The sequence below is a fragment of the Megascapheus bottae genome, chromosome 6 (genome assembly GCF_031878675.1).
Source record: "Megascapheus bottae isolate mThoBot1 chromosome 6, mThoBot2.hap1, whole genome shotgun sequence".
NCBI classification, from domain to species: domain Eukaryota; kingdom Metazoa; phylum Chordata; class Mammalia; order Rodentia; family Geomyidae; genus Megascapheus; species Megascapheus bottae.
The window spans coordinates 24,200,413-24,228,412 of NC_143514.1; the positions used below are offsets into that span (position 1 = coordinate 24,200,413).

General features: G+C 35.5%; 1 protein-coding gene and 1 long non-coding RNA gene across 2 annotated transcripts in view; one reads left to right on the plus strand and one right to left on the minus strand.

Moving 5' to 3' along the window:
* LOC150061553 (uncharacterized) overlaps positions 1–5,108 on the plus strand; it is a 59,620-nt gene extending 54,512 nt beyond the window's left edge. Inside the window, exons 3-6 of the long non-coding RNA XR_016535923.1 lie at positions 1,181–1,360; positions 2,341–2,435; positions 4,366–4,499; positions 4,965–5,108. This is a non-coding gene — a long non-coding RNA (uncharacterized LOC150061553). The remainder of the gene's footprint in view (positions 1–1,180; positions 1,361–2,340; positions 2,436–4,365; positions 4,500–4,964) is intronic.
* Clca4 (chloride channel accessory 4) lies at positions 102–27,990 on the minus strand. The gene is made up of 14 exons (XM_090334495.1): positions 27,815–27,990; positions 23,061–23,201; positions 22,785–22,932; positions 18,785–18,893; positions 16,910–17,087; positions 16,065–16,283; positions 14,408–14,635; positions 10,421–10,598; positions 8,736–8,842; positions 4,977–5,192; positions 4,207–4,474; positions 2,716–2,886; positions 1,154–1,387; positions 102–669 (listed from the first exon to the last, which is right to left on the minus strand). The coding sequence occupies exons 1-14, from the start codon at positions 27,971–27,973 to the stop codon at positions 239–241; spliced, it is 2,787 nt and encodes a 928-aa protein (XP_090190621.1). The 5' UTR covers positions 27,974–27,990; the 3' UTR covers positions 102–238.
* Between the last annotated feature and the right edge of the window lie 10 nt (positions 27,991–28,000).

Below are 28,000 nucleotides of genomic sequence, written 5' to 3' on the forward strand. Positions count from 1 at the left end.
TTTTATCAGAAAAATAATACACATCTACGAACCAATATGAAAAACTATTTATCTTTATGTTAAATAAAATGAATGAATAAAATGGAAAACTATATTGACAATTATTCATATAAAACACTTCTTTATTTAATTTGTAACATTTCTGGGGCATTTAAGATTATTTTTATGTGATCATGATCATATAGGATAAATAAAAAATTCAGCAATATCCTTTATTGTGTTGTGTCTGCTTTGTTTTTTAAAATGTTGTTGAAGGTCTTCCTGAAGACTTTCTTTTTAAGATGTAAACAGTGGCCCCTACAATAAGACACACGAGTACCACTGATGCCACCACTGACAGCACTAGAGTGGTAATGTTAACTCCAGTCTTGATATTTCCAGGACCAGGGTGAGGACCAGGGTCAGGCCCGAGATCTGCCTCAGGAACAACCAGTGATACTTGTGCAATGTTGGATACTTTTGATGTCAAATTGCTTCTGTCTATACTTTGAATGGCAATGAATATGTGTGTGGCATTTTCTTCTGAGATATTTTCTGGCTTAAATGCAAAGGTCTCCTCCAAGTTGGCTTCACTTGGTACCAGGGTGGAAGTGTTAACTTGAAGAGCATTGTCAAAATGGTCTTTCAGGTCAAGCATATTTCCACTTATTCTTATGATATACTGTTGAACTAAGGAAAAAAACAATTGCAAGTGGTTTAGTAACTAGGATACCATATTACATTTCTTTCTACTAGTTCTAAAAAATATTGCTTAGCTATGTGAATACATGTTTATTTCAGCCTGAACATTTTTATAAAAGCTGAATTTTGAGTACTAAAATAAATTAATTTGTTGTTGTTATTGCTAGTTTGCTTTTTCTAAACACAGGATATCACTGTGTATCCCAGATGCCCTAGAAATCACTATGTAACTCAGGCCAGCTTGAAACTCACAATTTTTCTGCCACTGAATTCTGTCTTTTCAATGGTGCCAAATGCATTAGTTTATATTTAGTTGGATAAGGTTAAAATATGTCATGTTTGACTTATTTAAAAGTATTAGATTATAAAATTCATCCATGAAAAAGTATTCTTCCCTAACACATCTGCAAAATCTTCCTTTTCCAATGAATAACTTTCACTTATGTCAAATCATGAGATACTTTTTTCTTACCTGTTCCCTTATCAAAATCATCTCCAGGTGCTGTCCATGTGAGATTGATCTTATCCTCATCAAATGTGGCATAAAGGTCTATGATTTGACTTGGAGGAAACGGATCAGGCCAAGGATCATTTGGAACTTGTGACATCACAAATGCACCTCCGGATGCTGTTCTGCTGAAATTCTCTAAGACTGTCAGATCATCTGCATTGATTTCAGGTCTGGGTGGATTTGCTTGAACCTCCCCTGCATTGAAAATTCATTAGTTCAAAATAAGCAAAACTGTGCTAATATTTCTAGAATTCAATGTATCCTTCATATTATTTACCTTTTCATTATAATAGAATCACATTTTTATTAAGCCTTATGATGTAAGTAAGTTTCATAGCATTCAGTTAGTGGGAGAAAGCTCTACCAGAATGTTGTAGGATAAAACTGAATAACAAATCGCTTGAATGAGACTAGTGTCTCATTCACCAAAAGCCTTTTAAAAAAGGTATTGTTTTACTTCAAAATTATTTCTAAGGTAAGAATATACCTGGGGAAATTATTGCAGATTCCCTTCCAACCACTTGTACTGGGTCCTGTTCCCTCCTGCAAGTGGTGCTGAGGAACCCTTTTCCTTCTTCTTCCTCTTCCTCCTTCTCCTTACACTCTCACTTCACTTTTTCAATTAAGGAAGGCACTCTACCACTTGAGTCATGCCCCTGCTTTTTGTTGATTCACTGGAAATAAGAGTCTTATGGATCTTTCTACCAAGCCTGACTTTGAGCCTGGATCCTCAGATATCAGCCTTCTGAGTAGCTAGGGTTACTTCTGGAATACTTCTCATTGTATCCCAATGGAAAGCCCTTCAAAGTCACAAGATAAAGGGACCAAAGGAAAGTTAACAAAGATTGCATTATTTATTGTCAGTTGTGGGGCCTGAATTCTGGGCCTGGGCACTGTTCCTAAGTTCTTTAGTTCAAGGGTAGCACCTATCACTTTGAGCCACAGTGCCCCAGCCAGTTTTCTGGTTGTTAATTGGAGATAAGCATCTCATGGACTCTCGTGTCCAGAGAGTCCATGTCTTTGAGCCATGATCCTCAGATCTCAGCCTCATAAGTAGCTAGGATTACAGGAGTGAGCCACTAGTGCCTGGTAAGGTTGCATTCTTAACGCTTATTATCACTGTATTCTGTCCATTTTTTTCTTTTCAGTTAATAAAAAACACCACATAAATATTCAATCTTACAACTCATGTACTCTGAAAAGTAAATCCTACCACTGTCTACTTAGCCTCATCACAAAGCAGGTTGGTAGATTGCCTTCTTTTGTCCTGACCAAAAACTGGCCATATTATTATTAATATTGTTAAGCTGTTCTAAACTAACATAATACGTGCGGACAGATTTTGAGTTCTTACTAGATGCCAAGCAGTTTTCCAAAGCTCAGATTTACCTAAAGGCAATTATCTGAAAACGTCACTGTAAAAATAGAAGAAAAGCAATACTTTTACTTTAAAAGTTGTAAAATGTCAAGTTATATGAAATTGCAAATACTATTTGACTGGATTCTAGATATGAATTACTTACCATTCACTACCCAGCCAGGTATGAATGCAGCTTTATTTGCTGGATGCTGTAAGCTTCGCCTGGCAGAATGCATTCCTCCATGAGCTCGCACTTTTAAGCTGTATCTACCATTTTCTGTAAAAGCTGTAAAATATCTGGAATAGACGCCATCATTCTTGAAAGTATCAGCACCTTGTTATAGGAACAAATGTATTATTATTGTTGTTATAAATTAAAAGACAAATTCATATTTTTCTAAGATAAACAATTGCTCCTATTAATCTGACTCAGTATTTCACATTTAACTCTGGAAAATATTTCCATTATATGCTGCCAAAATGATTCATTGTTGATCTGCTGTCTGTTGAGTTATTTTGATACCAAAATATATGTAACAAAAATTTGCATATTGATTTTTATGTTGGCTTAAGTATTTTGATACCTCATCTTTGTATCAATACCTTATCATTTTATAAACAGATTATAGTACTCTTCTTAGTACTATTTTTTTGTCAGCCATTAGGTTTGAACTCTGGATTTAGGCACTGTCCTTGAGCTCTTCAGCTCAAGGCTATTGCTCTACCACTTGAGTCACAGTGCCACTTGCGGTTTTTCTAGTGGTTAATTGGAGATAAGAGTCTCACAGACTTTCCTGCCTGGGCTGGATTTGAATCATGATCCTCAGATTTCAGCCTCCTGAGTAGCTAGGATTACAGGCATGAGCCACCAGCACCCAGAAACTATTTCTTTTTCTTTTTTCTCAGTCCTGGGGCATGAACTCAGGGCCTTAGCACTGTCCTTGGGCTTTCTCGAGGCTAGAGCTCTTCCACTTGAACCACAACACCACTTCCAGCTTTTTCTATGTATGTGGTATGGAAGAATTGAACTCGGGTCTTCATGCATAGTAGCCAAGCACTCTATCACCAGGCCAAACTTCCGGGCCTACAATTTCTTTTTCTTAGTATTTCTCTGCTAAATGGTTTGATTTCTGCCTACTTTGTGTTATATTAATTATTTAATCTCTCTGTTCAACTCAAAGGGTCCTACTAAAAACAAATGAAGTATTGTTGTATAGGATTTAACTCTCTTTCTATTTAAATTTATATTTAAATTACTTATGTTGTCTCATCTGCAACAACCCTTTTCTCCTCTTTATCCTGCTCTTGCTTCACAATCACTTAATATCTCTTCCAATAGATGTCTCCATCCCATCTACTATTAGAATAAATAGAGCTGCTCAGAAACAAACCTGTACTATATGGGTAATTCTTATCACTGGATATTCACAATGGCTATAATCCTCAAGAGGCTGAGATGTGGAAGATTGAGCCAGAGCACAAAAGTTTTTATTCCATCTCCAATTAACCAGCTGGTTAGAATTTCTTCCTGGCTCTGCCTTTCCTTCATCATCTACATGGCTTAATTCTTCTATGCCTGTGACTTTTTTATGCCCCACATTGCCACAGATGCATAATATTTCCCAAGTTATATAAATGTAGACTGTGAATTTACCTGCACCATTATCCAAAAGTTCCAAAACTTCTGTGTTTCCATTGTTTGATTCAATGATTGCAGTCACAGTGGCTCCAAGAATGGGTGTATACCCTTGTAGAACTTCTGCATAAATGATCATGGGGTTGGGGAAGCTATTTTCATCTTTATTCATTTTAGCATTCACTGTGATTGGAGGCACGGAAGAATTTGCTGCCCGGGAAGTTACTGTAATAGTTAGTATTTCATTGTTTGCATTGGATTGAAGACTGTAGGCCCAACTGCCCACCTAAAAGGTTCAGTGGAAATTTGTAGTAAGTATACAGAGTCAAGCTATATCCAGTTTCTATTATGCAACAGTACAACAAATAGCAGAAGTATGAAATAGGATAAACAGGTTTTAAAAGGATGCCAATTGAAGTACTTGAGAGAGAATACCCAATCTAGTGCCATATATGACACTTATACTCTGTGATGTCTTGGCTGGAAAAATTAAGTTTTGAAGTTCGTATCTGTTTTGATATTCCTTGACCTCAGACTTACAGATTTTATAATCCTGATAAATCTCTTACAGGACTAACTATCTGCACACAAAATTACATAAATTCTTCCCATGTTTCTTCCTTAAAGTTCTTAGACTATCTTCCATTCTTTCATTTTTCCCATTGTATACCATCATAATTTTTAGGATCATATAAGCAATGAAAAGTACATAGCATTTTATTTTAATTTTTCAGATGATATTGGTATCTCTATGTCATTGAACAATTTATTTTCAGATTTTTGCTTACCTGTGCAGTTCCTGGAATAGTAACATAAGCCATATGAGAACTACTGTCCACTGTGAAATTATTGACTGGTGTTCCACTGGGATCCCAGAGCAATATACTGGGCTGCTGTGCGTTCCATGTAACTAGAAAGAATGTGTCCTTTCCCACGGTGCTGTCAACTGTTACAGTGTCATTCATCCAGGAATTAATAGTGAGTGATGATCCCTTACTTTCAAGCTGTATAAATATATTATAAACTTAGTAGTTGCAGATGATATTTTTTTTCTTGTTTAAATTATCTTTAAGTAATGGTATAAAATATGTTAGCTTATGAGCACGATGTATCTTGATCAATATCACCCCCTCTATCATTCATTCAGAAGAGAATAACTTTATTCTTTTTCCTTTTGAAGACAATTCTTAAATTTTGGTCCAAAACAAGCTCAGTTCTGTAGACCAAACCAACTTATACTTTGAATTTTTCTGAATGCTTACCGAGAGATAATAGTTGTCAGTCAGAGGTTAGAAGTATAGGTTCTAAAGAAAGGAATAAGTGTAAGAAAAGCCCTAGAGATGTTACATGGGTTCCAAAGTTGAGGCTGTGATTCTATTGTATTTTTCCAGTTTTCTAGGCAGCTACCCACTCTCTGTCTTTCTCTCTCTGTTTCTGTGAGAGACCCTCAGTTTATCCATTTTGATGATGACCCACAATAAAGTAATTATACCAACTAGAGTATTTTTTTGAATAGACATAGAGTAAATGCTAACATAAAGTCTAGTGAGTAATGGATACAAACACTCATGGGTATATTCCTAAATCTTGATATATTTTTTCACATTAGATAGAGAGTAAACCTCTGGATAGTAAAATATGTTCAAATAGAGATGAAACATGTGAAGTACAGAATTCTAAGAAGGTAGAAAGTAAAAGACAGGACCTTATCTGATAGCTTTCAAGAAGATACTCAAGTTCTCTGTTGGCAATTTTTGATCTAGAAGATTCAGTTGGCCCATCACTTGCTAGACAGGCATCCTTTCTGCTGAGCCCTCCACTACTAATATTTGCTTGTTATTTTTGAGATAGGATCTCACTTCCTGCCCAAGCCTCTGCCTACAACTCACCTATGTAGTCTTCCTCATACGATAATGGATGTGTGCCCCCTGCATCCAGCCCTTTTTCCAGAAGTGTTCTTAGTAACAGTTTTCTGCTATGGCTGAACTTAATGATTCAACAAATGTCAACCTCCAAGTATCTTAAGATTATAGGCATGAGCAACTGGGACCAAACAACTTTCTGTTTTAAAGTCATAAAAGTTGCTTGTACTTCTTGTGGATATGTATGATGTTTTGAAACATGTACATTTGTCAAGGCAAAATTATGCTAATCAGTGTAATTACTACCTCCTATAATAACTGCGTTTATTTATTTTTTGTGTATATGCACTGATCAAACTTAAATCTACTTTCTTGGCTATTTTCAAAACATGTTATAAATTGCAGCCTTTTGTATAATAGATCTCTGAATTTATTTCTTCTATCTAATTGAAATTTTGTATCATTTGTCAAAAATCCCTAACTAGCTGCTTCTATTAGTTCAAAGTTTTTAGATTCCACAGGTGAAATTCAGATACATGTGGCTTTTTTCTGCTTCATTTATTTCACCTAACACGAATGCCCAGAAAATCTAAAGTTACCTGCCTTCTGGTGCTTCCTAAAGTGTTCCATTTCATAGGAAATTCCATTTCTACTCCGACTCAATCCTTAGCCCAAACCAGCTTCAGGCCTATGTTGCTAGAAGCTAGTGACTTATTTGAAACATCATTACCATGGCAAAAGTGGACCTGTCTGTGGGTGGACATGAGTTAAATCTGAATGTTTTTACTTTTTATGCTCTCCATTAGGAAAGTCAAAGAAAGTAGATCATACTAGGGAGTGTGTAATGTAGCTTTTCCTCTGTAATCTACAACTCAAGCCCAGTGTTCTTATTCATTCATATTAATATGGCATGCTGCTAACTTCTCAGTATTTCTTCCATCTTTTTTACTTATCATGTATATGAATCCAGATTAATCTTGTAAAAATTTGCTTGCTTTGGTTGCTTCTTTAAGATATTTCAAGTACAGGGATCAAAAATTTATTCCTACCCTTTAAAAAAATCCTTTCTCAGGAATTTGAGCAACTCTTGTGTATAAATAACTCCTTTTTAGCTGTTTTCAATTTTCTGCTCTCACACTTTCAAATATCTTGGGACATTTAAAGTTTCCACCACTCATTTAAAAATACTAAATATAAAACTGGGTATGAAACACTATCCTCGCCATCATTCTTTTTCTTTTCTTGTCAGTTTCAGATCGTGCTATCACCATCGTCTTATATCAACCAGCTTGAAAACCTGACAAGTGACTTTGATTCTCCCTTAATTTATTCTCCACACCCTGCCAGGCTAGATAATATTTGAATATATTCTTAGGGCAAATCTGTAGACCATATCTCTGGATGAATCTGCCTACATTTTCTAACATTTGTTTTCCCTATTGTTGAGAACTAGAGAATGATAGGTTTGTTTAGGTGATCAAGCAAATTTCAATATAGGTAACTTGAATTGGAAAACTGAAGAAAAAGTCTTGCATTTAAAAGTCACGCTTTGTGCGAATGGAAAGAAGAGAAACAGACATTACTAGCACATATTTAGGTTGGAATAGTTAGTGCTGGCATTGTATATAGGTTATAAATTAAAGAGCAAGGTTTATTCAAACTTTTTATATATAAGTACTAGAAACATCTTGAACTACCAGTAAGAAAAGGAATAAGCTCAGAGCAGATGTGAGTAAAATAAAATGCAATTTAAATAAAATAGATTGAAAAGAAGGCTTTGGCTTGCAAATACATGATAATTTTTTGCCCTCTCTGCTTATTTCTAATATACATTCATTTAATATCTAAAGTAGGTGCTTGAGTTCATTTGTTAAAATATGTTTATAGCAATGAAGGTGTAGAAAGTTTGGTAGCATGAAATTTTAGAAATACATTAATTGGGGAAATGGACAAAGTGAATTTTTGGTAGAAAGTTTGTTATTATTAGACTACCCCTTGCCCAAATTTGATAGAAATATAAAAATTGATATTTTACCATTTGTTTTATGCTAATTTGGTCACTTAATTTGGTTATAGCTAAGGAATAGCTTGTATTTCAGGTTAAACTTCTTCTTTTTATTTATTTTTATTTATTTTTTTGCCAGTTGTAGGGCTTGAGCTCAGGGCCTAAGCACTGTCCTTGGACTTTTCTCAAGGCCAGAGAGCTCTACTACTTGAGCCACAGCAAGACTTCCAGCTTTTTTTGTTTGTTTGTTTTTTGTTTTTTTTTCTACGTATGTGGTACCAAGCAATCGAACTTCATGCATGCTAGGCAAGCACTCTACCACTAGGCCAAACTCCTGGCCCCGTTAAACTTCTTTTGGTTGTACTGATGTTTAAACTCAATGTCTTATTTGCTTGTATGGAGCCATATCATTCAAGCTATGTTTCCAGCCCTCTTTTTCTCTGGTTATTTTGGAGATGGAATTTCAGAGACTTTCCTGCTATGCTAGCTTTAAACTCAATCCTGAGGATTTTAGCCTCCTGAGTAGCTAGGATTACAGGTGTGAACCACCAGAGCCTGATATAGGTTACAGCTTTTATTTCAGTTAAAAATTAACTCAAGATGAATATAGAATTCAAAACTTAAAATTCTTTTTTTTTATGGTAAAGGAAAGCACAAAACTCTTAGGAGTATAAACTAACCTGCAGTGGTTTCTGAGCAGGGTCAGCATTTTCTGATGTAAGTGTCCCGAAAGCATCAATGAGGCCATTGCTTTCAACTGTATCTGTAGCAAGAAAATGTTGTCCTCCTAAAATGAAAATTAATTGGTTAAGTAGTTTTGGGGAAGTACTGATCACATTGTCATGATTAATTCTATAACAGTTGAAATAAGATTGAAGTCCTAGTATGTGTTATCAAAAATGATCAGTATCTAGTGGCAGTTAACATTGACAGTGAAATGCTAATTTTAGATTATAACTATAGAGCATGAGATGTGTGAATATTGCAATGAACTAAATGAATACATCAAATAGCCATAGACTACTTCAGAAGATGTTACAATTCCACTTATTTGAGATCACTTATTTGAGATGACTTTACAACAGTCATTTACATTTTTAAGATACAATACTAGCAAAGTGACTTTTCAAGTTTCCAGACAAAATCACCCAGAAAATTGGAAGGAAGAATGGGCTGCTTAATGGAGATACCCTGAACGGTACTGATCCTGAGAAGGCATAAGAGAACAGTAAGGGGGCCGGGAGTTTGGCCTAGTCGTAGAGTGCTTGCCTAGCATGCATGAAGACCTGGGTTTGATTCCTTAGTACCACATACATAGAAAAAAAAAGTTGCAAGTGGTGCTGAGGCTCAAGTGGTAGAGCTCTAGCCTTGAGAAAGTCCAAGGACAGTGCTCAGGCCCTGAGCTCAACCCAGGACTGGGGGAAAAAAAAGAAAAGAACTTTAAGGGATAGACAAGTTCAAACAAATACTACTTGGAATAGAAATAAACACAAGTAATATATTCAAAATCAAATACTTATGCTAATACCATTAAAGCCAGCATGATGTGGTATTTGGTATTTATGTAATAAATTTTATATATCTGTTATGTTTAAGGAGGTACTAGAAATATATATGAAACATATATTTAGAAACATATATGTTAGAAATATATGTTTAAGGAGGCACTTCACTTTCACCTCATGTTTATGTCTAAAATAACAGCCACTATAGATGGTATTCATGGAAACTTTGTTGTTTCTTTCCAGCTGGAGCTCTTCTGTCAGAGCTCATGTCCTCCCACCATACAGTGCATGCACATCTCCCAGCTGGGATCCTGTGCCCTGGTTTTGTGAGAACACTTCCATCTGTGTGCTTCATATTGCTGCTGCACTGTAATTTTTGTTGTTATACAACTTCTGGTTACCTTTTCTCATCCTTTCGTATTTGCTAGAAAATTTCATCAATGTTTTTAAGGTCCAGCTCACAAGCCATCTAGTATCTCATGCCTTACTCTGTCTCTCTCTATCACTGTTTCTGCCTCTCTGTCTCTCTGTCTCTGTCTGTCTCTCCCTCTCTCCCTCCATTGATTTTTCTCCCCTCCATTCATACCTTCTTGATTTGCAGGAATGTTATCTGATTCTGTGATTTGATCAACAATTTTTTTTGTCTCTCTAGATAACTGGACTCTGAGCACTATCAGTACAGTGATGGAGTTTGATTTAACTCTAGTTTCTAACTCCTGGCACAACACTTGTAGGGGTGTTCCAGAACTGTCAAACTCTATACATTTTTCACATGAGGATGAAAGGTTTGGGATCTGTGGATAGATCTTTTTACCTGTTAAATCTTTTACCTGTTAATCTTTTACCTGTTAATCTTTTACCTGTTAAAGCAGTCATATTGTTTACTGCATTGTCAGCATCTGGTCCTAATGCAATTAAATGAATGATGGCTCCACTTTGTGTCACATTATCAATGCACATCTTTGCAGTGTTGTCCTCTCCGTCAGTCAGCAATACTATTTCAGACCCATCTATTTGGGGATTTTGCTTCTGGATCACCTGCAACATTCCAAGCACAATTACCATGTAAGATCTAACATACTGATAGGAAATAGAAAAAATATAGAGAAATAAGATGAGTGCAGAATAGAAGAAATGCTCTTTAAACAAATCATAGAATTTAAAGTCAACAATCTCCAGAGAGCTTAAACATTTTTTTTCTGCCTCTTAATTGCAGAGAATATTCATTCAAATTAAAGTAAGTAGAAGCAGTACTTAAGAAATCTCACTTGAACCAAATTATTTATTGGAATTAGTACAAAACTAAGCATATTAAATTGTGCTCAAAGACTACATGAATAATGTTTCCTGGGTATTGTTTATATTTTGAATTTTTTTGAACTATAAATTTTGTTGAACTATAAAAGTTCAGCATCGGAAATTCAGAGTTCCTAATTTAGGTCCCTTCAACAGAAGATAAGAGGGAACACAGCCCAGGATAACCATCGTATTTAATAATCTCTGACAGTTTTAATTGGTAGTGATTTCTTTTAGCACCACTTTGGAAATTGATTCCAGGCTGAAAGGAAAGAATACTGAATTAACACTGGCTCTTTTGGGCACAGGATGGGTATCTTATATAGATAAGGAGTGGGTATTTGGAATGTAGAAATTCTTTTTTTTGTGTGGGTCATGGAGCTTGAATTCAGCCTGGGCTCTGTCCCTGAGCTCTTCAGCTCAAGGCTACTGCCCTACCCTTGAGCCAAGCCCCACTTCCCATTTTCTAGAGGTTAATTGGAGATAAGAGACTCAGGTCCTTTTGTGCCCAGGCTTGCTTAGAACCTTGATCCTCAGATTTCAGCCTCCTGAGTAGTTAGGATTACAGGTTTGAGCCACTATTCCCAGTTAGAAATTCTTAATAAAAACTGGTATGTGGGACACACACCATATATATTATAGTTTTTACATGTTTTGAGGCAAACAACTATTGTACATATTACAAAATAAGGGAAATATAAACTGACACGCATTGAAACCACAAAGAAATTAACCAAAGTCTCTTAACCAAAGGCTCTTAATTATATGTCACATACACAACATTCCCATTATGCTACTCTTATAAAAATGAAGATCTAAGGTGCAAAATGAAATCTAGAGAAGAACTAGAATTCTCTTTCCTTCGTATGCCTTTTGTGAATTTGTGTATTCACTGATCATTTACAGGTCATCAGTTACTGAGCTGTTGATTCAGCTGGAAACACATCCATGGAAAGAACTGAATATTAATTGTATCAGAGATTGAAGAGATAGATAAATGAGCAACAGACACAATAATAATATATTATATATATTATTACATAATATATATTATTATAGTATGACTATTCTAAAGTTGAAACAAAATAGTACTGGGCTACCATTTTTTTGTTCATTTGTTATTCATTAACTATGTTCTGTGTATTTTGTAATTTAATCCAAGTTTGAGCTCTCATACTATCTCCTTATTATAACTCATGCTCAATTTATTTTATAGGAGCAACCAGAGACACTTTCCTCAAATACAAATTGACACTCAGACTCTGACTTTCAAGCCCTCTAGTAACTTTCTGTTATGCTTAAAACAAAATTATCCTCGTATACTTTTTGTCAGACCTTAGTGTCACTAGCTTTTATTATTTCTTAGAATAACCAGTTTCTTTCCACATCTCTCAAGAAAAGATTTGCTCACTCTTCTACACAAATGGTTGGTTCTTTCTCCTCCTTCAAATCTTAGCCTCAGTGAGTCTCTAGTGAAAGTGATTGCTCTCCTTTCTCATTATTCATTATTATATTGTCCAACAAAGTGATGTTCCACAATGACAATTATGTTACTTTTTATATCAGCCAATAGGGTGATTGTTTACAATTACTGTGTTTATCAATTTATTCAGTATTTAGATTTATGAAGAATTTTAGTATGCAAAGATGGGAAATAATAGTGATTACTACCCAGGCACTGTGGCTCATGCCTATAATCCTAGCTACTCAGATCTACTGAGATTGAGGATCATAGTTCAAAGCAGCTGGAGCACTAAAAAGTCCGAGACTCATCTCCAATTAACCACCAGAAAACCGGAAATGGCTCTGTGGCTTAAAGGGTAGGGTGATAGCCTTGAGCTGAAAAGCTCTGGGACAATGCTTAGGCCCAGAATTCAAGTCCCACAACCTACCAAAATACATAAATAAATATTAGGGATTACTATTAGGAAAGGAACAGAAAGGTGCACTGCCTGTGTGCATCTGATGATACAAATCAATATTTACTGAAATGACTCCAGGAAATGAAAACATGAATTTGTTTCTTTTTGCCTGTTTTCCTTTTGTTTTGTTTTGTCTGTCTGATTGTATGTCTTTGGGAGTGCAAGAAGAGGCACAGAAATGGAAGAGCAAAGGGTAAACAAGTGTAGCAAGATACTATGTTGATATGTTGAAAATTAACTTCAGAACTTGAGGATGGGAATAGGAGGGAAAAACCGTAAGAGTGTCAGGGGTGACATTGTCATAAAAGAAATGTATCTGACTGTAACTGTTACTCCTTTTTATATTACCATCAGTATAACTTTTTTGTTTTTGCTGGTCCTTGGGTTTGAACTCAGGGCCTGAGCATTGTCCTTGGGCTTTGCTCAAGGCTAGAGCTCTACCACTTGAGCCACAGCACCATTCCAGCATTTTCCTATGTACGTGGTACAAACCTGGGTCTTTGTGCATGCTAAGCACAACATATATGAGAATAATTCTGTTTTAAGCATAACAGAAAGCTACTAGAGGGCTTGAAAGTTAGAATCTGACTTTCAAACCTGGGTCTTTGTGCATGCTAGGCAAGCACTCCTACAACTAGGCCAAACTCCCGGCAGGAAAATAGGACAACTAATATTATTGCTCAAGATGAACATTTACATAATATGATTGCATAGTATAGGGGTAATTGTTCTAAGTATGCAGATATAGGACTTCACTTTATATACCAATCCTATGAGGGAGGTATTCCAATTTTCTATATGTTATAGATGAAGCTTAAATAATAAATATTAAAAAGTTTATGTAAGAGCTAGAAGGTTTACTTCCAGAACTAGAACGTAGCAGAGCTGCTACTCTGATGTCAAACCTCATGCTCTATGTCAGATGATAAACCCTAGCGATTACAGCCTCTGCTGCCTGGACTTTAATAAATATGTAAACATAATAATAAATACATGGAAATAATAAATATATAATTGGGCTTTGGTAGCTAATGCCTATAATCCTAGCTACTAATCAGGAAGCTGAGATCTGAGAATAGTAGTTTAAAGCCACTTTAGGCAAGAAAGTCAGTGAGATTCTTATCTCCAGAAATGGAGCTGTGGCTCAAATGGTAGTTTGCTAGCCTTAAGCAGAAAAGCTCGGGGGTAATGCCCAGGCCCTGAATTCAAGCCTCAGGTCTGACATACAAAAATAATAACTAAAAGTAAAACAAACAGTAAGATACATAAATATGCACATATACTAAAAGAGAACTGGCTCAAAATGGAATCACAATATGTAATCTGCTTCATTGCCCCAGACGTTAATGGCTTTTCTACCTACACTAACTTAGTATGAGCTACAGTACAACAACAAGAGAGCAAAGCCTCTGTCTTCATCAGGCTTATAATCTAGTCACTTATTCCCTCATGATTTATTTATTGATTCACCGATCCATGAAAAAGCACATGAGTTGTTTCCTTGGGTTTTGTCTCGTGTTTTAAGACTAATTATGTTAAAATTAGGCTGCTAATATATGCAGCCACATTTTACATTAGGAAGTCCTAAAAACAAAAACATGTAAATTATATTTGCATTCTGATTTTCACCTTAAATGCAGAGTCAATTCCAGAGCAGATGGAAGTACCTCCAGCAGCGCTTTCAGGTAAACTTCCCACAAGCTTGTTTCTTTCAGTGTTACTGTTGATTTGGATTAGTTCGCTTTTAATAGAGGCAGTGAAATCAAAGTGAACCATCCCTACCCAGGACTCATCTTCAACAATTTGCAGCAGAAAGTATTTTGCTGCTTGATTCATTCGATTGAGGCGATTCTTGTTCTGAATGAAAAAAAGGATAAGAAAAAAAATTCTCAATGGTAAGATTATAGTAGATCATACAGAATGTATATGTAAAATTTATTGGTAAGACAGTTGTAAAATAGAATATGGTTGTCTGTAGTCTGTGATATATTGAGATATAGATTAGATATAGATATTGATAGCTCAAGCTTTTTACTTAGAGCAGATTCCTGACTCTAAACAGGAAGTGAAATCGCCTGACTTTTGGGGGACTAGTCTACCTTTCAAAAGCTTACCTTTCTGAACCTTTAACATTCTCATGTTTGAGAGCTCTCTACCACTTGACATTGCCTTTGTATTTACTATCATTCTCTTTAAGTGAGGCTATTTTACTCTTAATTAAGAAAATCTTTGCTTATAATATGTCCTGGAAACTTGTATGTGCTGATATTTAGCACTTCACTGTGCTCTGTGAAATCCTGTTGCTGTATAGTTCATGTTAGTAATCTATATGATCATTTGCTTTTTTCCATAACCACCTTTTCCCTATTTGCTGAAATTTTATTCCTGGTCTTCAGAATGCTTTGTCCTGACTCAAATGTGCCATCCTTACCACATTGTAGTTGCTTATTTGTAGTTCATGCATTTTAACAATTAGTCATTCATCTCCCCTATCATGAACTCTAAGCCATAGGAATACAAAGATGCATTAGATAAGTTTCCAATTTCCTGGAGAACTGTTTGTTTAGTTGGCAGATACGTGTAGTCTCAATGAAAAATACAATAATAAAGGTATGCACAGAGTATTGTTGGGAATCAGGAGAAGTGTCTACAGTGTCTTAAAAGCCAAGGCACATCTCCTGAGTTCAGGTCAGTTCTCCTGCCTTAGATTTCTGAGACTGTAAGCATGCCCTAGGTCCTAACTATGAACTTTTCAAGGTTTTCAGACCTTAGCCTAATGCCTTCAATTCTTTGAACAATAATAAAAATGAATGGCTATATTTCAACAAAATATTCTTTAAGTCAATGTTCTTTTGGGAGGCTTTGTGCATGAAGAGATCACTTGTACAAATAAGTCATGTTAAGATTGAACCAGAATAGTAACAAACTAATCTACTCCATCCTTGTGTCTCTCAAGCATTCTTGTAAAAGTCCATGTTTAAAAGAAAGTTTATATTTTAATTTCTAGTTCTGATGTTCCAACTAAAGTGTGTCTAATGAACCTCAGTGTTCTTAGTTAACCATCCATTTTCTGTGGACAAATCAGAAACATTTGAGTTGTCTTAACTCAAATGATATCTCTCTTTTACTATAATATTTTGTTGTAATTAATATCTTGGGGTTGTTGATCACAGAAAGTGATGGTACTTTAGGTTACCTTGTAAGTTAGAACAATCTGGGTATATCTGGAGTTTCGTGTATTATTAGCATTCAGTTATTCCTAGAAAGAGTGGACCCATAAACTTACTTGCATGCTTCCAGATTTATCAAGAACGAAACACATAATTCTTTCGCCAGGCCTCAGCAAAGAAAAGACAGGTGGAGGGGGTGATTCCTCCATGGGTGTGACCATTGCAAAATCCTCAGAACTGCTGATTACTTCCCATGTACTTCTGTAATCGCACTTCGTGTTCTGTAGATTTGGAGCTTCTTGGTTGTGGTTTTTTTCATTACAAAATTCAACCACCTAAAGATTTCACAAAGTTACAAAATAATTATTGTCATACTGTGCATTAAGTCCTAAGAATAAGCCTGAAAAGTTAAAATATGCTGTACAAATATGATTTTGTGAATGAAATATAACTAATTGGAATCAATGCTTTAGTACATTTAACAATAATAACTAGTAACATTAATTGAATGCTTACCATGTATGTGCCAGTGTTCAAAAAACTCTATATTAATGTATTTAATCCTCATGTCATCTGGTGCTGGGAAATGTATCTTAGTGAGCTGACTGCTTAGCATGTGAAAGGCCCTGAGTTCAATCCCCAGCATAATAACACTTTAAAAAGTCAATAAAATTAGATATATCTTTTGATTTTTAAATGTAATTTTATTGTAATTATTAAAGTATTGCATAGAGAGGCTACTATTGTATCTTATAATTCTCATTGAGTTGAGTACTTGCTTAGCATGTGAAATGCCCTGAGTTCAAACCCCAGCATAATAATAATAGTTTTAAAATAAATAAAATTAGATATATTTTGATTTTTAATATAATTTTATTGTAATTATTAAAGTATTGCACAGATAGGTTACCATTATAGCTTTCGGTTTTTAAATTCAGGAAGCAATAACTGGGATACTTACAGAATCAATAGTTTGCATAAACATTATGGATGCTTTTTCTATTTGATCTTTGTCAGGGAAGAATTGACAGCTTTTTTCATACAATTTTGTGGCACTATCGATTCTGCATTTTCTAACGGTACAGCTGCCTCCTTGACAGTTGGTAACTCCATTTGTCCCAGAAATACCTGTGGTACATCTGAAAAATATGACAGTCTTTGAGGCCATGTAGTCATTAACACTTCAAAAAATCATTACATGCTTCAATTCATAATGATGTTTGGATCAAGGTTTTTTTTTTCTATGTGTGGTCTATTTCCTTTACTGACAGTAGGTTGAGAATTCCAATCAAAGATAAAATAATGAAAGAATTGAAGTGGGAGCTCCAGGTATACATAATGATTGAATTCTCTGCTAGGATTAACACTTCTGGTTTCTTGCTTAGACAGCTCTCCTGCTGGCCTGTGGTTGATAACTGAACTGTGAGAGAATGAGGAAACTTATGAAAACATTTATTCTAAGTAGCCCAAAATTCTCAGCAGATATCTTTTAAAGAAGCTATCCCTCAAAGATTGGGGAAAGTCACAGCTATAAGTATTTTGATTATTTAAGGGGTATTTTTGTCCAAAGGAAAATGCAACTGAGAGCAAAGAATGAGGTATATTCAGAAAGACAGTAGAATAAAGAATGATGGAAGCATTTGAGATGTGTATTTTATTGCATGGAATTGGAAAAACAGTGGCAGTGATTGTAGCCAATATGCTGAAATGTAAGTCCCATCTTTTTCAGTTCCTGTTCAGTAAACAATGGCTATATTCTATTCAGTCATTTAGGTGCCTCCTAAAAATGTCTGTACTCCAAGCCTTGGTGAGCATAATGAGGCTAACGATATGAACAAAAGTGATGAATGTTGTGAAGCAGAAATTGGACATACAGAATAAATTGGAAGGCAGAGGAAGGGTCTTCACTGAAGTCAGGTACCCTTCTATCTGCAATGTCTCAACCCTGCCAGGACATTTAACACTAATGAGGCATATTGCCCCCATTTTAAATAAATCTCCCCAACTATTCTGCTCTCTTGACCTCAAAATCAATAGGATATTCCTAGATGACTTACCAGAGCTGCTTGATTTCCTCCTTAGCTCTCATTTAACAATGCTTAGCTATTTTTGTTATTTCTTACCTAATGCAGATAACTTTGATGGTACCCCACCTATAGTTAGTCCATTTACATGGTGTGCAATTTCAGTATAAGTGGATTATGGCTCCTATGGCAAGGAGTCATAAAGTACCTTGATATTACATACCATTGAAGTTACATGTATGTTAAGTGCACAATCAGCTGCTTTAAAATAATTTTCTTTAGATTTACAATAGAACAAAACGTAGATAGTTAAGGCCATATAGAATGATGCTGAATGAAAGGACTACCAGAATATAGAAACAAAAGCCATATAATGAGTGATTGTTGTCCTTAATGTACTGTTTTATCTCTCATCTCTTTTGCTGTCCCTTGGTTATCTCATATTGTTACAGTATTTCACCTACTTATCTGATATATTGTATATATGCATATTTGGTTTTTTGAAGTCAGATAGGGAAGGGAGGAAAACAAGAAGGGGGGGAGGGAAATGGGGACCAAGACATGAGAAAGAGTATCAATGTATGTGAAGTAATGCACTTTTTACCTGGTGAATATAATGTAACCCTTCTATTAATTACAATAAAAATATATGGGAAAAATAATTTTCTTTAAAAATAAAAGCAGCATATAGCATCTATTATTTACATTTGGACAAAAATGAATGGTGATCGTTTGAAAGAAGTCCAAGCAAGAAAAGTAAGGCCAGTTAAAAGCCAAGCATTATGTAAAATAATTTAGAAGTTCACTAGTACCTTGTTGCTTCGATTTTCTTTGACTTACTAAAGTAGAAACGCTCATCATCATTGTATTCATCAAAGACTCCCCAGCGGAGGTGGGCCCACTCGTGAAGGAAGAGTTTACCTGTGGGGAACATTTCCATGTTCATAACTCAAGTGACAAATACTTTGTCTAAAAATTTTAATGGCACACACTTGTCATTCCAGTCCCTGGAGGCTGGCATGGGAGAATCTCAATTTCCAGTCCAACCTGGGTCACACAGACCCTTCCCCAAATGATTTTGTATGTTCATTGTTGTTGTTCACTTGTGAAAATCTTCATTCTGCTCCCTAACTCTTTTGTGTATAGAAAGAATCTATGTGTATAAGAAGAGTCTTTTGTGTATAAGATGAAGGTAGAATTTTATTTTTATTTTTTTGCTAGTCCTGGGGCTTGAACTCAGGGCCTGAACACTGTCCTTGGGCTTTCAAGGCTAACGCTCTACCACTTGAGCCACAGCTCCACTTCCAGCTTTTTCTATGTATATGATACCGAGGAATTGAACCGGGGTCTTCGTGCATGCTAGGCAAGCACTCCACCGCTAGGCCAAACTTCTGGCCGAAGGTAGAATTTTAGAAGTGCATTTTCTTTTTACTCATCAACAGGTTAAATTAATGGAATAATGGAGTATATATGATGGTCAAATTAGACTAGTATTTGGGTTTTGATTCTTGTAGAGCTAAAGGTCTTAACATATTGCAATAGTTTATGGGTTTCTGAACTTGTACTATCAATGGTAATTCTGTTGTATTCAGATACAAAGGGTAAACAATTAGAAAAGAAAGTATCCAGAAATGCTCCTGAGGATGTTGGTAGTGGTAATTACACAAAACAATGATTTTAAATTATATATTTTTAAAATTTAAGTTTAAATATTTTAAATTATATATTTTATATAATATCAGTAAGAAATATACATATGTCTTTGATGTGGAGAAGTTTTAGAAGGGTCAGACTACAACTTTATTTTCCTTTCATGATTAATGGAAGGATAAAGGTCAATCAAAAGTCTGAGATATAGAAAGAAAAAAACAGAATGCCAGTGAAATTGGAGAAAACTTCAGAGGAAAATAATGAACAAGAGCCTAGAAATACAATGTACATTGCTACAATGTACATTTAGTAGTCCATATGACTGACTTTATATGGGCCTGAAAATGGAATAGTGGGAAAGGAGAAGGTGAAGGGCAGAAACAGTTGGGAAAAAGTCATGTTTCTGTTTCAAGTCTTAGATGCTAGAAATGTGATCTAGATTAGTGTCTAGTTATTCCTTTGTGCATTAACCTTTAAAATGAGGTGTTTTCTTTTTTAAATTCTGGGAACAATGAGCAGAAATATAATCACAACTTTGATATGGAAGATATAGGCCTTACCTAGAAGTCCTCCAACTCTGCAACAGTTGGGGGTAAAACATGAGAGGGAATTGATAAGGAGAGCAGGTAGAGGTTTTCATAAGTTTGAATTCAGACAGGAAGAAAAAGGGGCTTCTATCTGCTCAGTCATAGCACATGGCACCTGAAGTGAGTGGGAGGGAGTAGAATAATTAGCAATTGAGGAGAATGGTGGAATCTAGAAGGTTTCTTTAGGGGAAGAGAAGGAAGCTAAGAGGAGCCAAGTGAAAACACTGTTGAATAACACTGAGGGTTTCACTAAGGTTAGAAACTGTAGTGATCTGAATTAAAAAAAAATAATTTTCTTTTCTTTTATTGCCAGAGATGTTGAGCATTTCTTCATGTGTCTATAGGCCATTCTTATTTCTTCTTCAGAGAAGTCTCTAAGTCTTTGGCCCATCTTTTAATGGAATAGTTGTTTCTTTGGAGATTAGTTTTGGAGTGATTTAATTTTTTGTGCTGTTGATATATTTTAGATATGAGGCCTTTGTCTGTTGTATATATAGTGAAGATCTTCTCCCACACAGTAGGCTTTCTATTTAGCTTGCTAGCTGTTTCCTTTGCAGTTTAATGCAGTCCCACTTATCCAAACTTTCTTTTATTTGCTGTGTTTCTGGATCTTTATTAAGAAAGTTTTGACTCTGAGATTCCTCACTCCAGTTAGAAAGGCCATTATCAAGAAATCTAATAACAATATATGCTGGCAAGGATGTGGCCAGGAGGGATCACTATTACATGGTTGGTGGAAGTGTAAACTCATTCAACCACTATGGAAAACAGTATGGCAGTTCCTCAAAAGACTAAACATAGAGTTCCCCTATGACCCAGCAATTCTACTACTTGGCATTTACTCACTCATCCAGAAACAAGGACATACTAAATCCACTAGCACAACAATGTTCATTGCAGCACTATTTACCATAGCAAAGATATGGAACCAACCCAGATGATGAATGGATCAACAAGAAGTGGTATTTATATACAATGGAATTCTATGCAGCCATCAGAAAGAATGACATTGCCACATTTGTAAGGAAATGGAAAGACTTAGAAAAAAAATCATATTAAGTGAAGTAAGCCAGATTCAAAGGAACATAGGATCAGTGGTTTCCTTCATTTGTCATAATTAGTATAAACCTTGGATTCTCCTAGCAAAGGTTCACAATAGGGGAAAACCTAGATACATAAGGCCATATAGGATGAAGCTAAGTGAAAGGACCTCCAGGATATAGAAACAAAAGCCATATAATGTGTGATTGTTGTTCTTAATGTACTATGTTATTTCTCATCTCTTTTGTTGTCCCTTGGTTATCTCATATTGTTACAGTATCTTACCTTGTTATCTGATATATTGTATATATGTTTATTTGAAATAGGATAGGGAAGGGGGAAAACAAGATGAGGAGAGGAAGTGGGGGAAGGGAAATGGGACAAAAACATGAGAAAGTGTAGCAATGTTTGGGAAGTAATGCACCTTTATTTGGTGAATATAATGTAACCCTTCTACTAATTACAATAAAAATATATTAAAAATAATTTTCTTAAGCAATTTGGGAAACCCAGAAGGAGATGAAGATACAGGCTGGATCAAACTGTATGAGAAACTTAGCAAGCTGAATGATAGCTAAGGTTCGAGTTTTGAGGAAATTTAACTATTGGCACTCATGGTTGAAGTGATTGTGTTTGTCATTGCTGGTAAAAAGAAAACAGTACAGCTTGGAAAGGACAAGAGATTAGAAGGAATGTGAGAATAAATATGGTTAAGAGAACATATGAAAGACAGGTAAGAATGGGATGAGAGAGGATAATGGAACTTTCAAGACTGGAGTCGGGAACCACTCTAGATAATGGTTGGGTGTTGGCTGAATGTTCGGAGACACTTAAACACTCAATGAACAGGCAATAGGAGAGGGAGAAGGAGGAAAGGAGGGCATTTTGGGGCATAAAGCATCATGAAAGTTTTCACTAAATGGTGACAGTAATTGGACCATTCTCTAACATTGATTTATATTTAAAATACCATGTACTGATGTTCATTGGAACAAATAATCTTAACATTTAGACTTAACATTGCCATTTTAATAGCCCTAAATGACCAGTTGTAGCCAGTTTCATCTGGCACAGCCTAATAGGTGGGATGATAATGTCAGTGACTAATCGCTTATGAATATTGCTTTTGACCAGCAAGTGGTGTGCTGACTCCTTCCAGCTTGCAAGACATCTAGTTTTCCTGCTGCTGCCATGTGACTGATTAATAGTTAGCAGTGGAGAACTGAAAAATTAAAATCTAAAAGTATGCCTTACAAAAACATTTATTTGTTTTGTGTTCAGTTTGCTGAAGGCATTGTAGGTACTGAATTAAGTAGTTGACAAAAATGCTAAAAAAAAAGTCACAAACCACAAAAATGCACCTTTTACAATATATAACTTCCTATGCGGTCAGTCACTTGTTTAAGATCACGAGGTAATAAGTAGAGGAGATGAAATTGGAACTTCAATACTCTTGCTCCAATTCATGCACACTTTTCCTGGGAACAGATAATCTACTTCTTGCAAAATCAGATGTTTTAACCAAATTTCTCACCTGATGGTCCATACTCATTTTCTTTTTTTCCCAGTACAACGTCAGGGGTGAAATGAATGTATTCTGCTTTCTCTCCACATGCTGTGAACTGTTTGGTGTATGGGTCATCTATGCCTGGGATGGTAGGTGGTGCAACTATAACATCAGCCTGAGAAGAGTTAAAAAATGCCAAAACTTCAATATTTGGTTAGAAAGACTGACACAGTCCATTTATGGCAAAAAATTATAGAACATCAGAATACAATCATGTTTGCTGGAGAAGATTTTGACACTTACATGGGTGTAGCTTTCATGCTTTGGCTTTCTATACTGAAGACTTGGCTTCCACTTCTCAGGAATTAATATAGATACTTTTTTGAAAAAAAATCTTTTTTCTGTGGCTTCAAACAGGTAAGTAGATGCATTAGTCACCATTTCCTGTTATCAAATGGAAAAAATTTATAGGAAGATGACCAAGTGATAGTAAACTCCCAGACCAGGGACTCACATATGGAAATTTCCCACTTTTAATTGTTAATACTAAAGTAAGGGCCTCTGCCTGTAATTTCAATGACACTAGTTATTTGCTAATCCCCAAATCTCTGCCCATTAAAAGGCAGTTTGTCCTCTTATCTCAAAAGGCAACTAACTTGCTATATTTGGTGATTAGATGTCTTAATACTTAATATGAATGTATATATATATATGAAGTTATTTACTTGGAAATAATATTAGCATTTGTACTTCCTTGGTGATAGATCTTGAACTGGTTTATGTAGTGCTTTGAAACTTGGTTTCCTTATCTCGTTAATGGAAAACATTATACTCCATATCTTTATAGTTGGCAGAGAGAATGAATTACAAAGGTCTCCTGTGTAAGCAGTTCTATTATTATTTGATATCTTTACTAGTTAGAAGAAATATGAGTCAAAAGCAGGGTGCTGGTGCCTCACATCTGTAATCCTAGCTACTCAGAAGGCTGAAAACTAAGGTTTGAGGTTCTAAGACAGCTTGGGCACGAAAGTCCTTGAGACTTATCTCTAATTAACCACTAGAAAATCAGAAGTGGCACTGTGGTTCAAAGTGGTAGAAATACTAGCCTTGAACTGAAGAGCTAAGGGACAGTGCCCAGGCCCAGAGTTCAAGCTCCACAAAGCAAACAAACAAAAAATATAATCAAACAACAAATCCCAAGCAGATTTAGTTGGTACTTTAGCCTGTAGAAATTAGTTTTAGAGCTAGGTGACAGTGGCTCATGTCTATAATCCTGGTTATTCAAGAGGCTGAGATCTGAGGATTATGGTTCAAAAGCAGTCTGTGTAGAAAATTCTGAGATTCTTAATTCCAATTAATCACCAAAAATCCAAAGTGGAGCTGTGGCTCAAGTGGTAGATCACTAGCCTTGAGCACAAAAGCTCAGTAATTTTTGGAATAGATTACTCAAGTCTAGTACGTATTGATATGAAGATGAATAATATAACCAGAATATGCATTTAGTTTTCAGAAAAAAATAGAAAATGAAGTGAGATTTTTTAAAACAAATTGTGAAAAAGCAATGTATTTTTTATTTATACATTTATTTGTTTATTTGAAATAGGAAAGAGAAGGGGGGAAAACAAGATGATTGGGAGGGAGTAGGAGAGGGAAATGGGGACAAAAACCATGAGAAGGGGTATCAATGTGTGAGAAGTAATGGACCTACTACCTAGTGAATGTAACAGTAACCCTTCTATACATTACCCGGACAATAAAAAAATAAAAAAATAATAAGACTGATGACTCAGTATTTGGGTACCCAATAGTCTTGGAGATATAAACATAACTACATAGACATAAAAATCTACAATGGGTATGTACTCTATAGACATAATGTTTTATTACACACATTAGTATGTACCTATGATATACAAACCCTCAGTTTAATTTTAATTATGTTCTAAAATCTAAGTGCCAGTGATTATATATAGAGATTCCCTTCTTGAATACTTGTTTGTCAAACATGACACTCGAAATATGATGTAAAAATCAATGTTAATAAATTCTTTAATTAAAAAATAAATAAATGCAAAATAAAAAGGAAGCTCTCAGTTCAAAGCCAGCCCAGACAGAAATTTCCACCAGATTCCATCTTCAAAAGATCCAGCAAAAAGCAGGGCTATAGGCAACCCAAGCAAATACTAGGTCCCAAGCTCAAACACTAGTATAACAAAAGAAAATTATTATAACCAAATGATAGTAATCCTCATTTATAATGTGCTCCTATTTCCTATTCCATTCTGGTCGAAAAAGCAATGTATTTTTCTGGAAAAAGTATACCTTCTGCCTCTACTCCTTACATAATAAGATAACTCAGATGAATCTCAAAATGCAATAACCATAAAGTTAAATTTAAAACATAGATTTTTTGAGAGTCCTGAAGAACATTTCTGAAGTTTAGAGAAATTGTCAGTGCATGTATAATATATGCTAGTTAGCTTAACAGATGTGAAAGAAATGCCAACCAAATTTCAATAAAGCTGGGTGTTTGTAGTTCATGCTTATAATTCTTGCTATATAAGAGTCTGAGAATGGGAGAATTATAGTTCAAGACCAGCCTGGGTAGATTCTTTCTCAATAACTCCATCAGGGCACAACCTTCCATCTTTACATATCGTTTTTGAAAAAGAGGGAAGTATTCTTAAGGAAAGAGATATAATTCTTTTATCTGTCTTGGGTTCAGTGCAGTAATCTCAAATGTACCTTAGCATTTTTTTGACAGAGAAAAGAGATTTATTATCATTATCATTATCATTATTATTATTTTGCCATTTCTGGTCTTGAACTCGGGGCCTGAGCACTGTCTTTGGGCTTTCTCAACGTTAGTGCTCTACCACTTGAGTCACAGCACACTTTCTATGTATGTGGTACTGAGGAGTTGAACCAAGGTCTTTATGCATACTGGGCAAGCACTCTACCACTAGCTCAAATTCCCAGCCCCTACCTTAGCACTCTTTAGACCACTTTTTCTAACTCCTGGCCAGTACTCTAAGGGCTCACTTCCTGAACTCTGGCCTTCTGACTAATCCATGGCTCTGAACACAGTTGATTTGTATAGTAGCTGTGAGTCAGCACACTGGAATCTCCTCAAGATCAATAGGAAGGGTGCCCTGAATTCTAGAATAGTTCTACGCTAAGTTTGGTTTATACCAGGATACATCACAGTGAAGCCTGACTTGATAAAAAGAAAAGACTGAAGTCTCAGAAATGTGGTTTGAAGCTAACCCAGAGCAGGAAAGTACATGTAGCTCTTGTCTCCAGAAAGCCAGAAATGGAGCTGTGGCTCAAGTTGTAGGATCTCAGACTTGAACAAGAAAGTCAAAGGATAGTGGCACAATTCCTGAGGTTCTTGGAATTCTGGTATTATAGTTTGGTCAAAGAAGATAAAGAAGGCCTGGAGTTTGACCTAGTGGTAAAGTGCTTACCTAGCATGCATGGAGACCTGGGTTCAATTTCTAGATACCCATACATAGAAAAAGCCAGAAGTGGTGCTATAACTCAAGTGGTACAGGTCTAGCATTAAGAAAGCCCTAGGGCAGTGCTCAGGGCCTGAGTTCAAGCCCCAGGACTGGCAAAAAAAATAAAAAAGAGGAAGATATTAGTGTTTGAGAAAGTAATATTCACAATAAAATACAATTTAAAAAAGAAATAGAAAAAATAATATTCTCAGCTGTGATGCAGCAGAGTTTTAGAGAGGTAGATGACAAATCTTGGCCGAAAATGACCTAAGCACAACTCAAGCATCAGGATCCAGAAACGGGGAAATTGAAAATAAGGAATTTTAGATATAATATCAGTAATTTTACTGGGTAGAATATTATGAATGGAAGAAGCTTTAGAAAATCAGTCATGGTTTTAGTCCTGGAGTCATTCTTTTTCCGCTTGCAATCACCTAATGAACTCATATCAGCTTTACTTGGATGCTTCTCATTCTCAAATTTTCAGACAGATAATTTACAATCCTTCCTCTCTACTCAATGTTTAAAGAGCATCTCAATTTAAAAATCTCACAAATTAAACCCCTAGACTTCCAACTGCCATGCTTTTCCATTTAGTTTTTCCTTCTCAATTGAAGATAATCTACCCTTACAAGTATTTAGGCTAACGTTTTCAGTGCTTCCTTGGTTCTTATCTTCTCCTTACCTCCTTCCCCTACTTCACACATCTAAACAGAAAACATTCTCTATGATATTTTAAAGTATAATCACAATTACACAGTCTAGTGAACTCTAAACATGACACCTCTGTCCTCCTTACCATCCTGTTCATAGGTCCCAGCTTTCTGTCTGCATCTTCTTGCACTTCTATGATGCATTTTCTTCACACTACAGTCTGTATAACCTCAGAATATGCATAGGAACACATGCCTCCTTTGACAAGATCCCTTCTAGAGATGCTGTGTCATCGAGGTCTTTCCAGTGGTCTGGGCCCAGCAACTTTTCCCATCTTCAGTTCATTGCCCACCTCCCCTTTCTCAGTCACTAATTTCTTGGTCCCATCAAGCTGCTTCCATTTCTTAGGGTGTCTGGGCTTTTTTTGTCAGATATTATCAGTAAGGTTTTTTTCAATTTCACATGAAACAAAAACTCATATCTCTCTTTATTCCAGCCATACTCCACACTTTGTACCTCATTTCCTGATTAAGTACACACTATCACCATCTAGTCTGCTGTTTTATTCAGTTTTTAAAAATTATGTTTCTGAAAAGAATGTATATTTCATTTTACTAGAGGGTTTTTCTCCCCTTGATTTCTCCATGGATTTTTCTCTCTTTATTTTAGAATGTCATAAGTTTTCAATAAATAATTATTTTAAGTAAGATGAATCAAAATGCGAATTTACAGATGAAAAAACTGAGGACTATGTCTTGTAGTATAATACTGATTTCTATCTAGAACCTTCATCTCTCTCTGCCCGTGCTAGCATTTTTTTCACTGTAACATGCTGTGTTCAGTTTCCATTACAATTATTCACTTTTCTATAATTCAAAATGAAAAAACCCTGTTTTCCCTTACCTGTATTTTTTGGATTATTTTTTCATCTTCTGGCACAGTGGAGTCTATAGCAATAATAATATCTTCATAACCATTGCCATTCAGATTAACAAGGGAAGTATTTGACCCCTGTAATAGGTATAGAAGTAAGAAGAAGACAAAATCTTTGAATAATCCCATTATTTGTCCTTAGTTGAGCCAAGTGTT

What these genes read in the sequence shown, in the direction of transcription:
- Clca4 (XM_090334495.1), bottom strand. Translation starts at nt 27,973, where the DNA reads ATGGGATTATTCAAAGATTTTGTCTTCTTCTTACTTCTATACCTATTA. An exon ending in CAATATGACTGCTTTAACAG is followed by an intron (nt 8,843 to 10,420) that starts GTAAAAGATTAA and finishes TTTTCATTTTAG; the next exon opens with GAGGACAACATTTTCTTGCT. An exon ending in ACCTGGCTGGGTAGTGAATG is followed by an intron (nt 1,388 to 2,715) that starts GTAAGTAATTCA and finishes TTTTCAATGCAG; the next exon opens with GGGAGGTTCAAGCAAATCCA.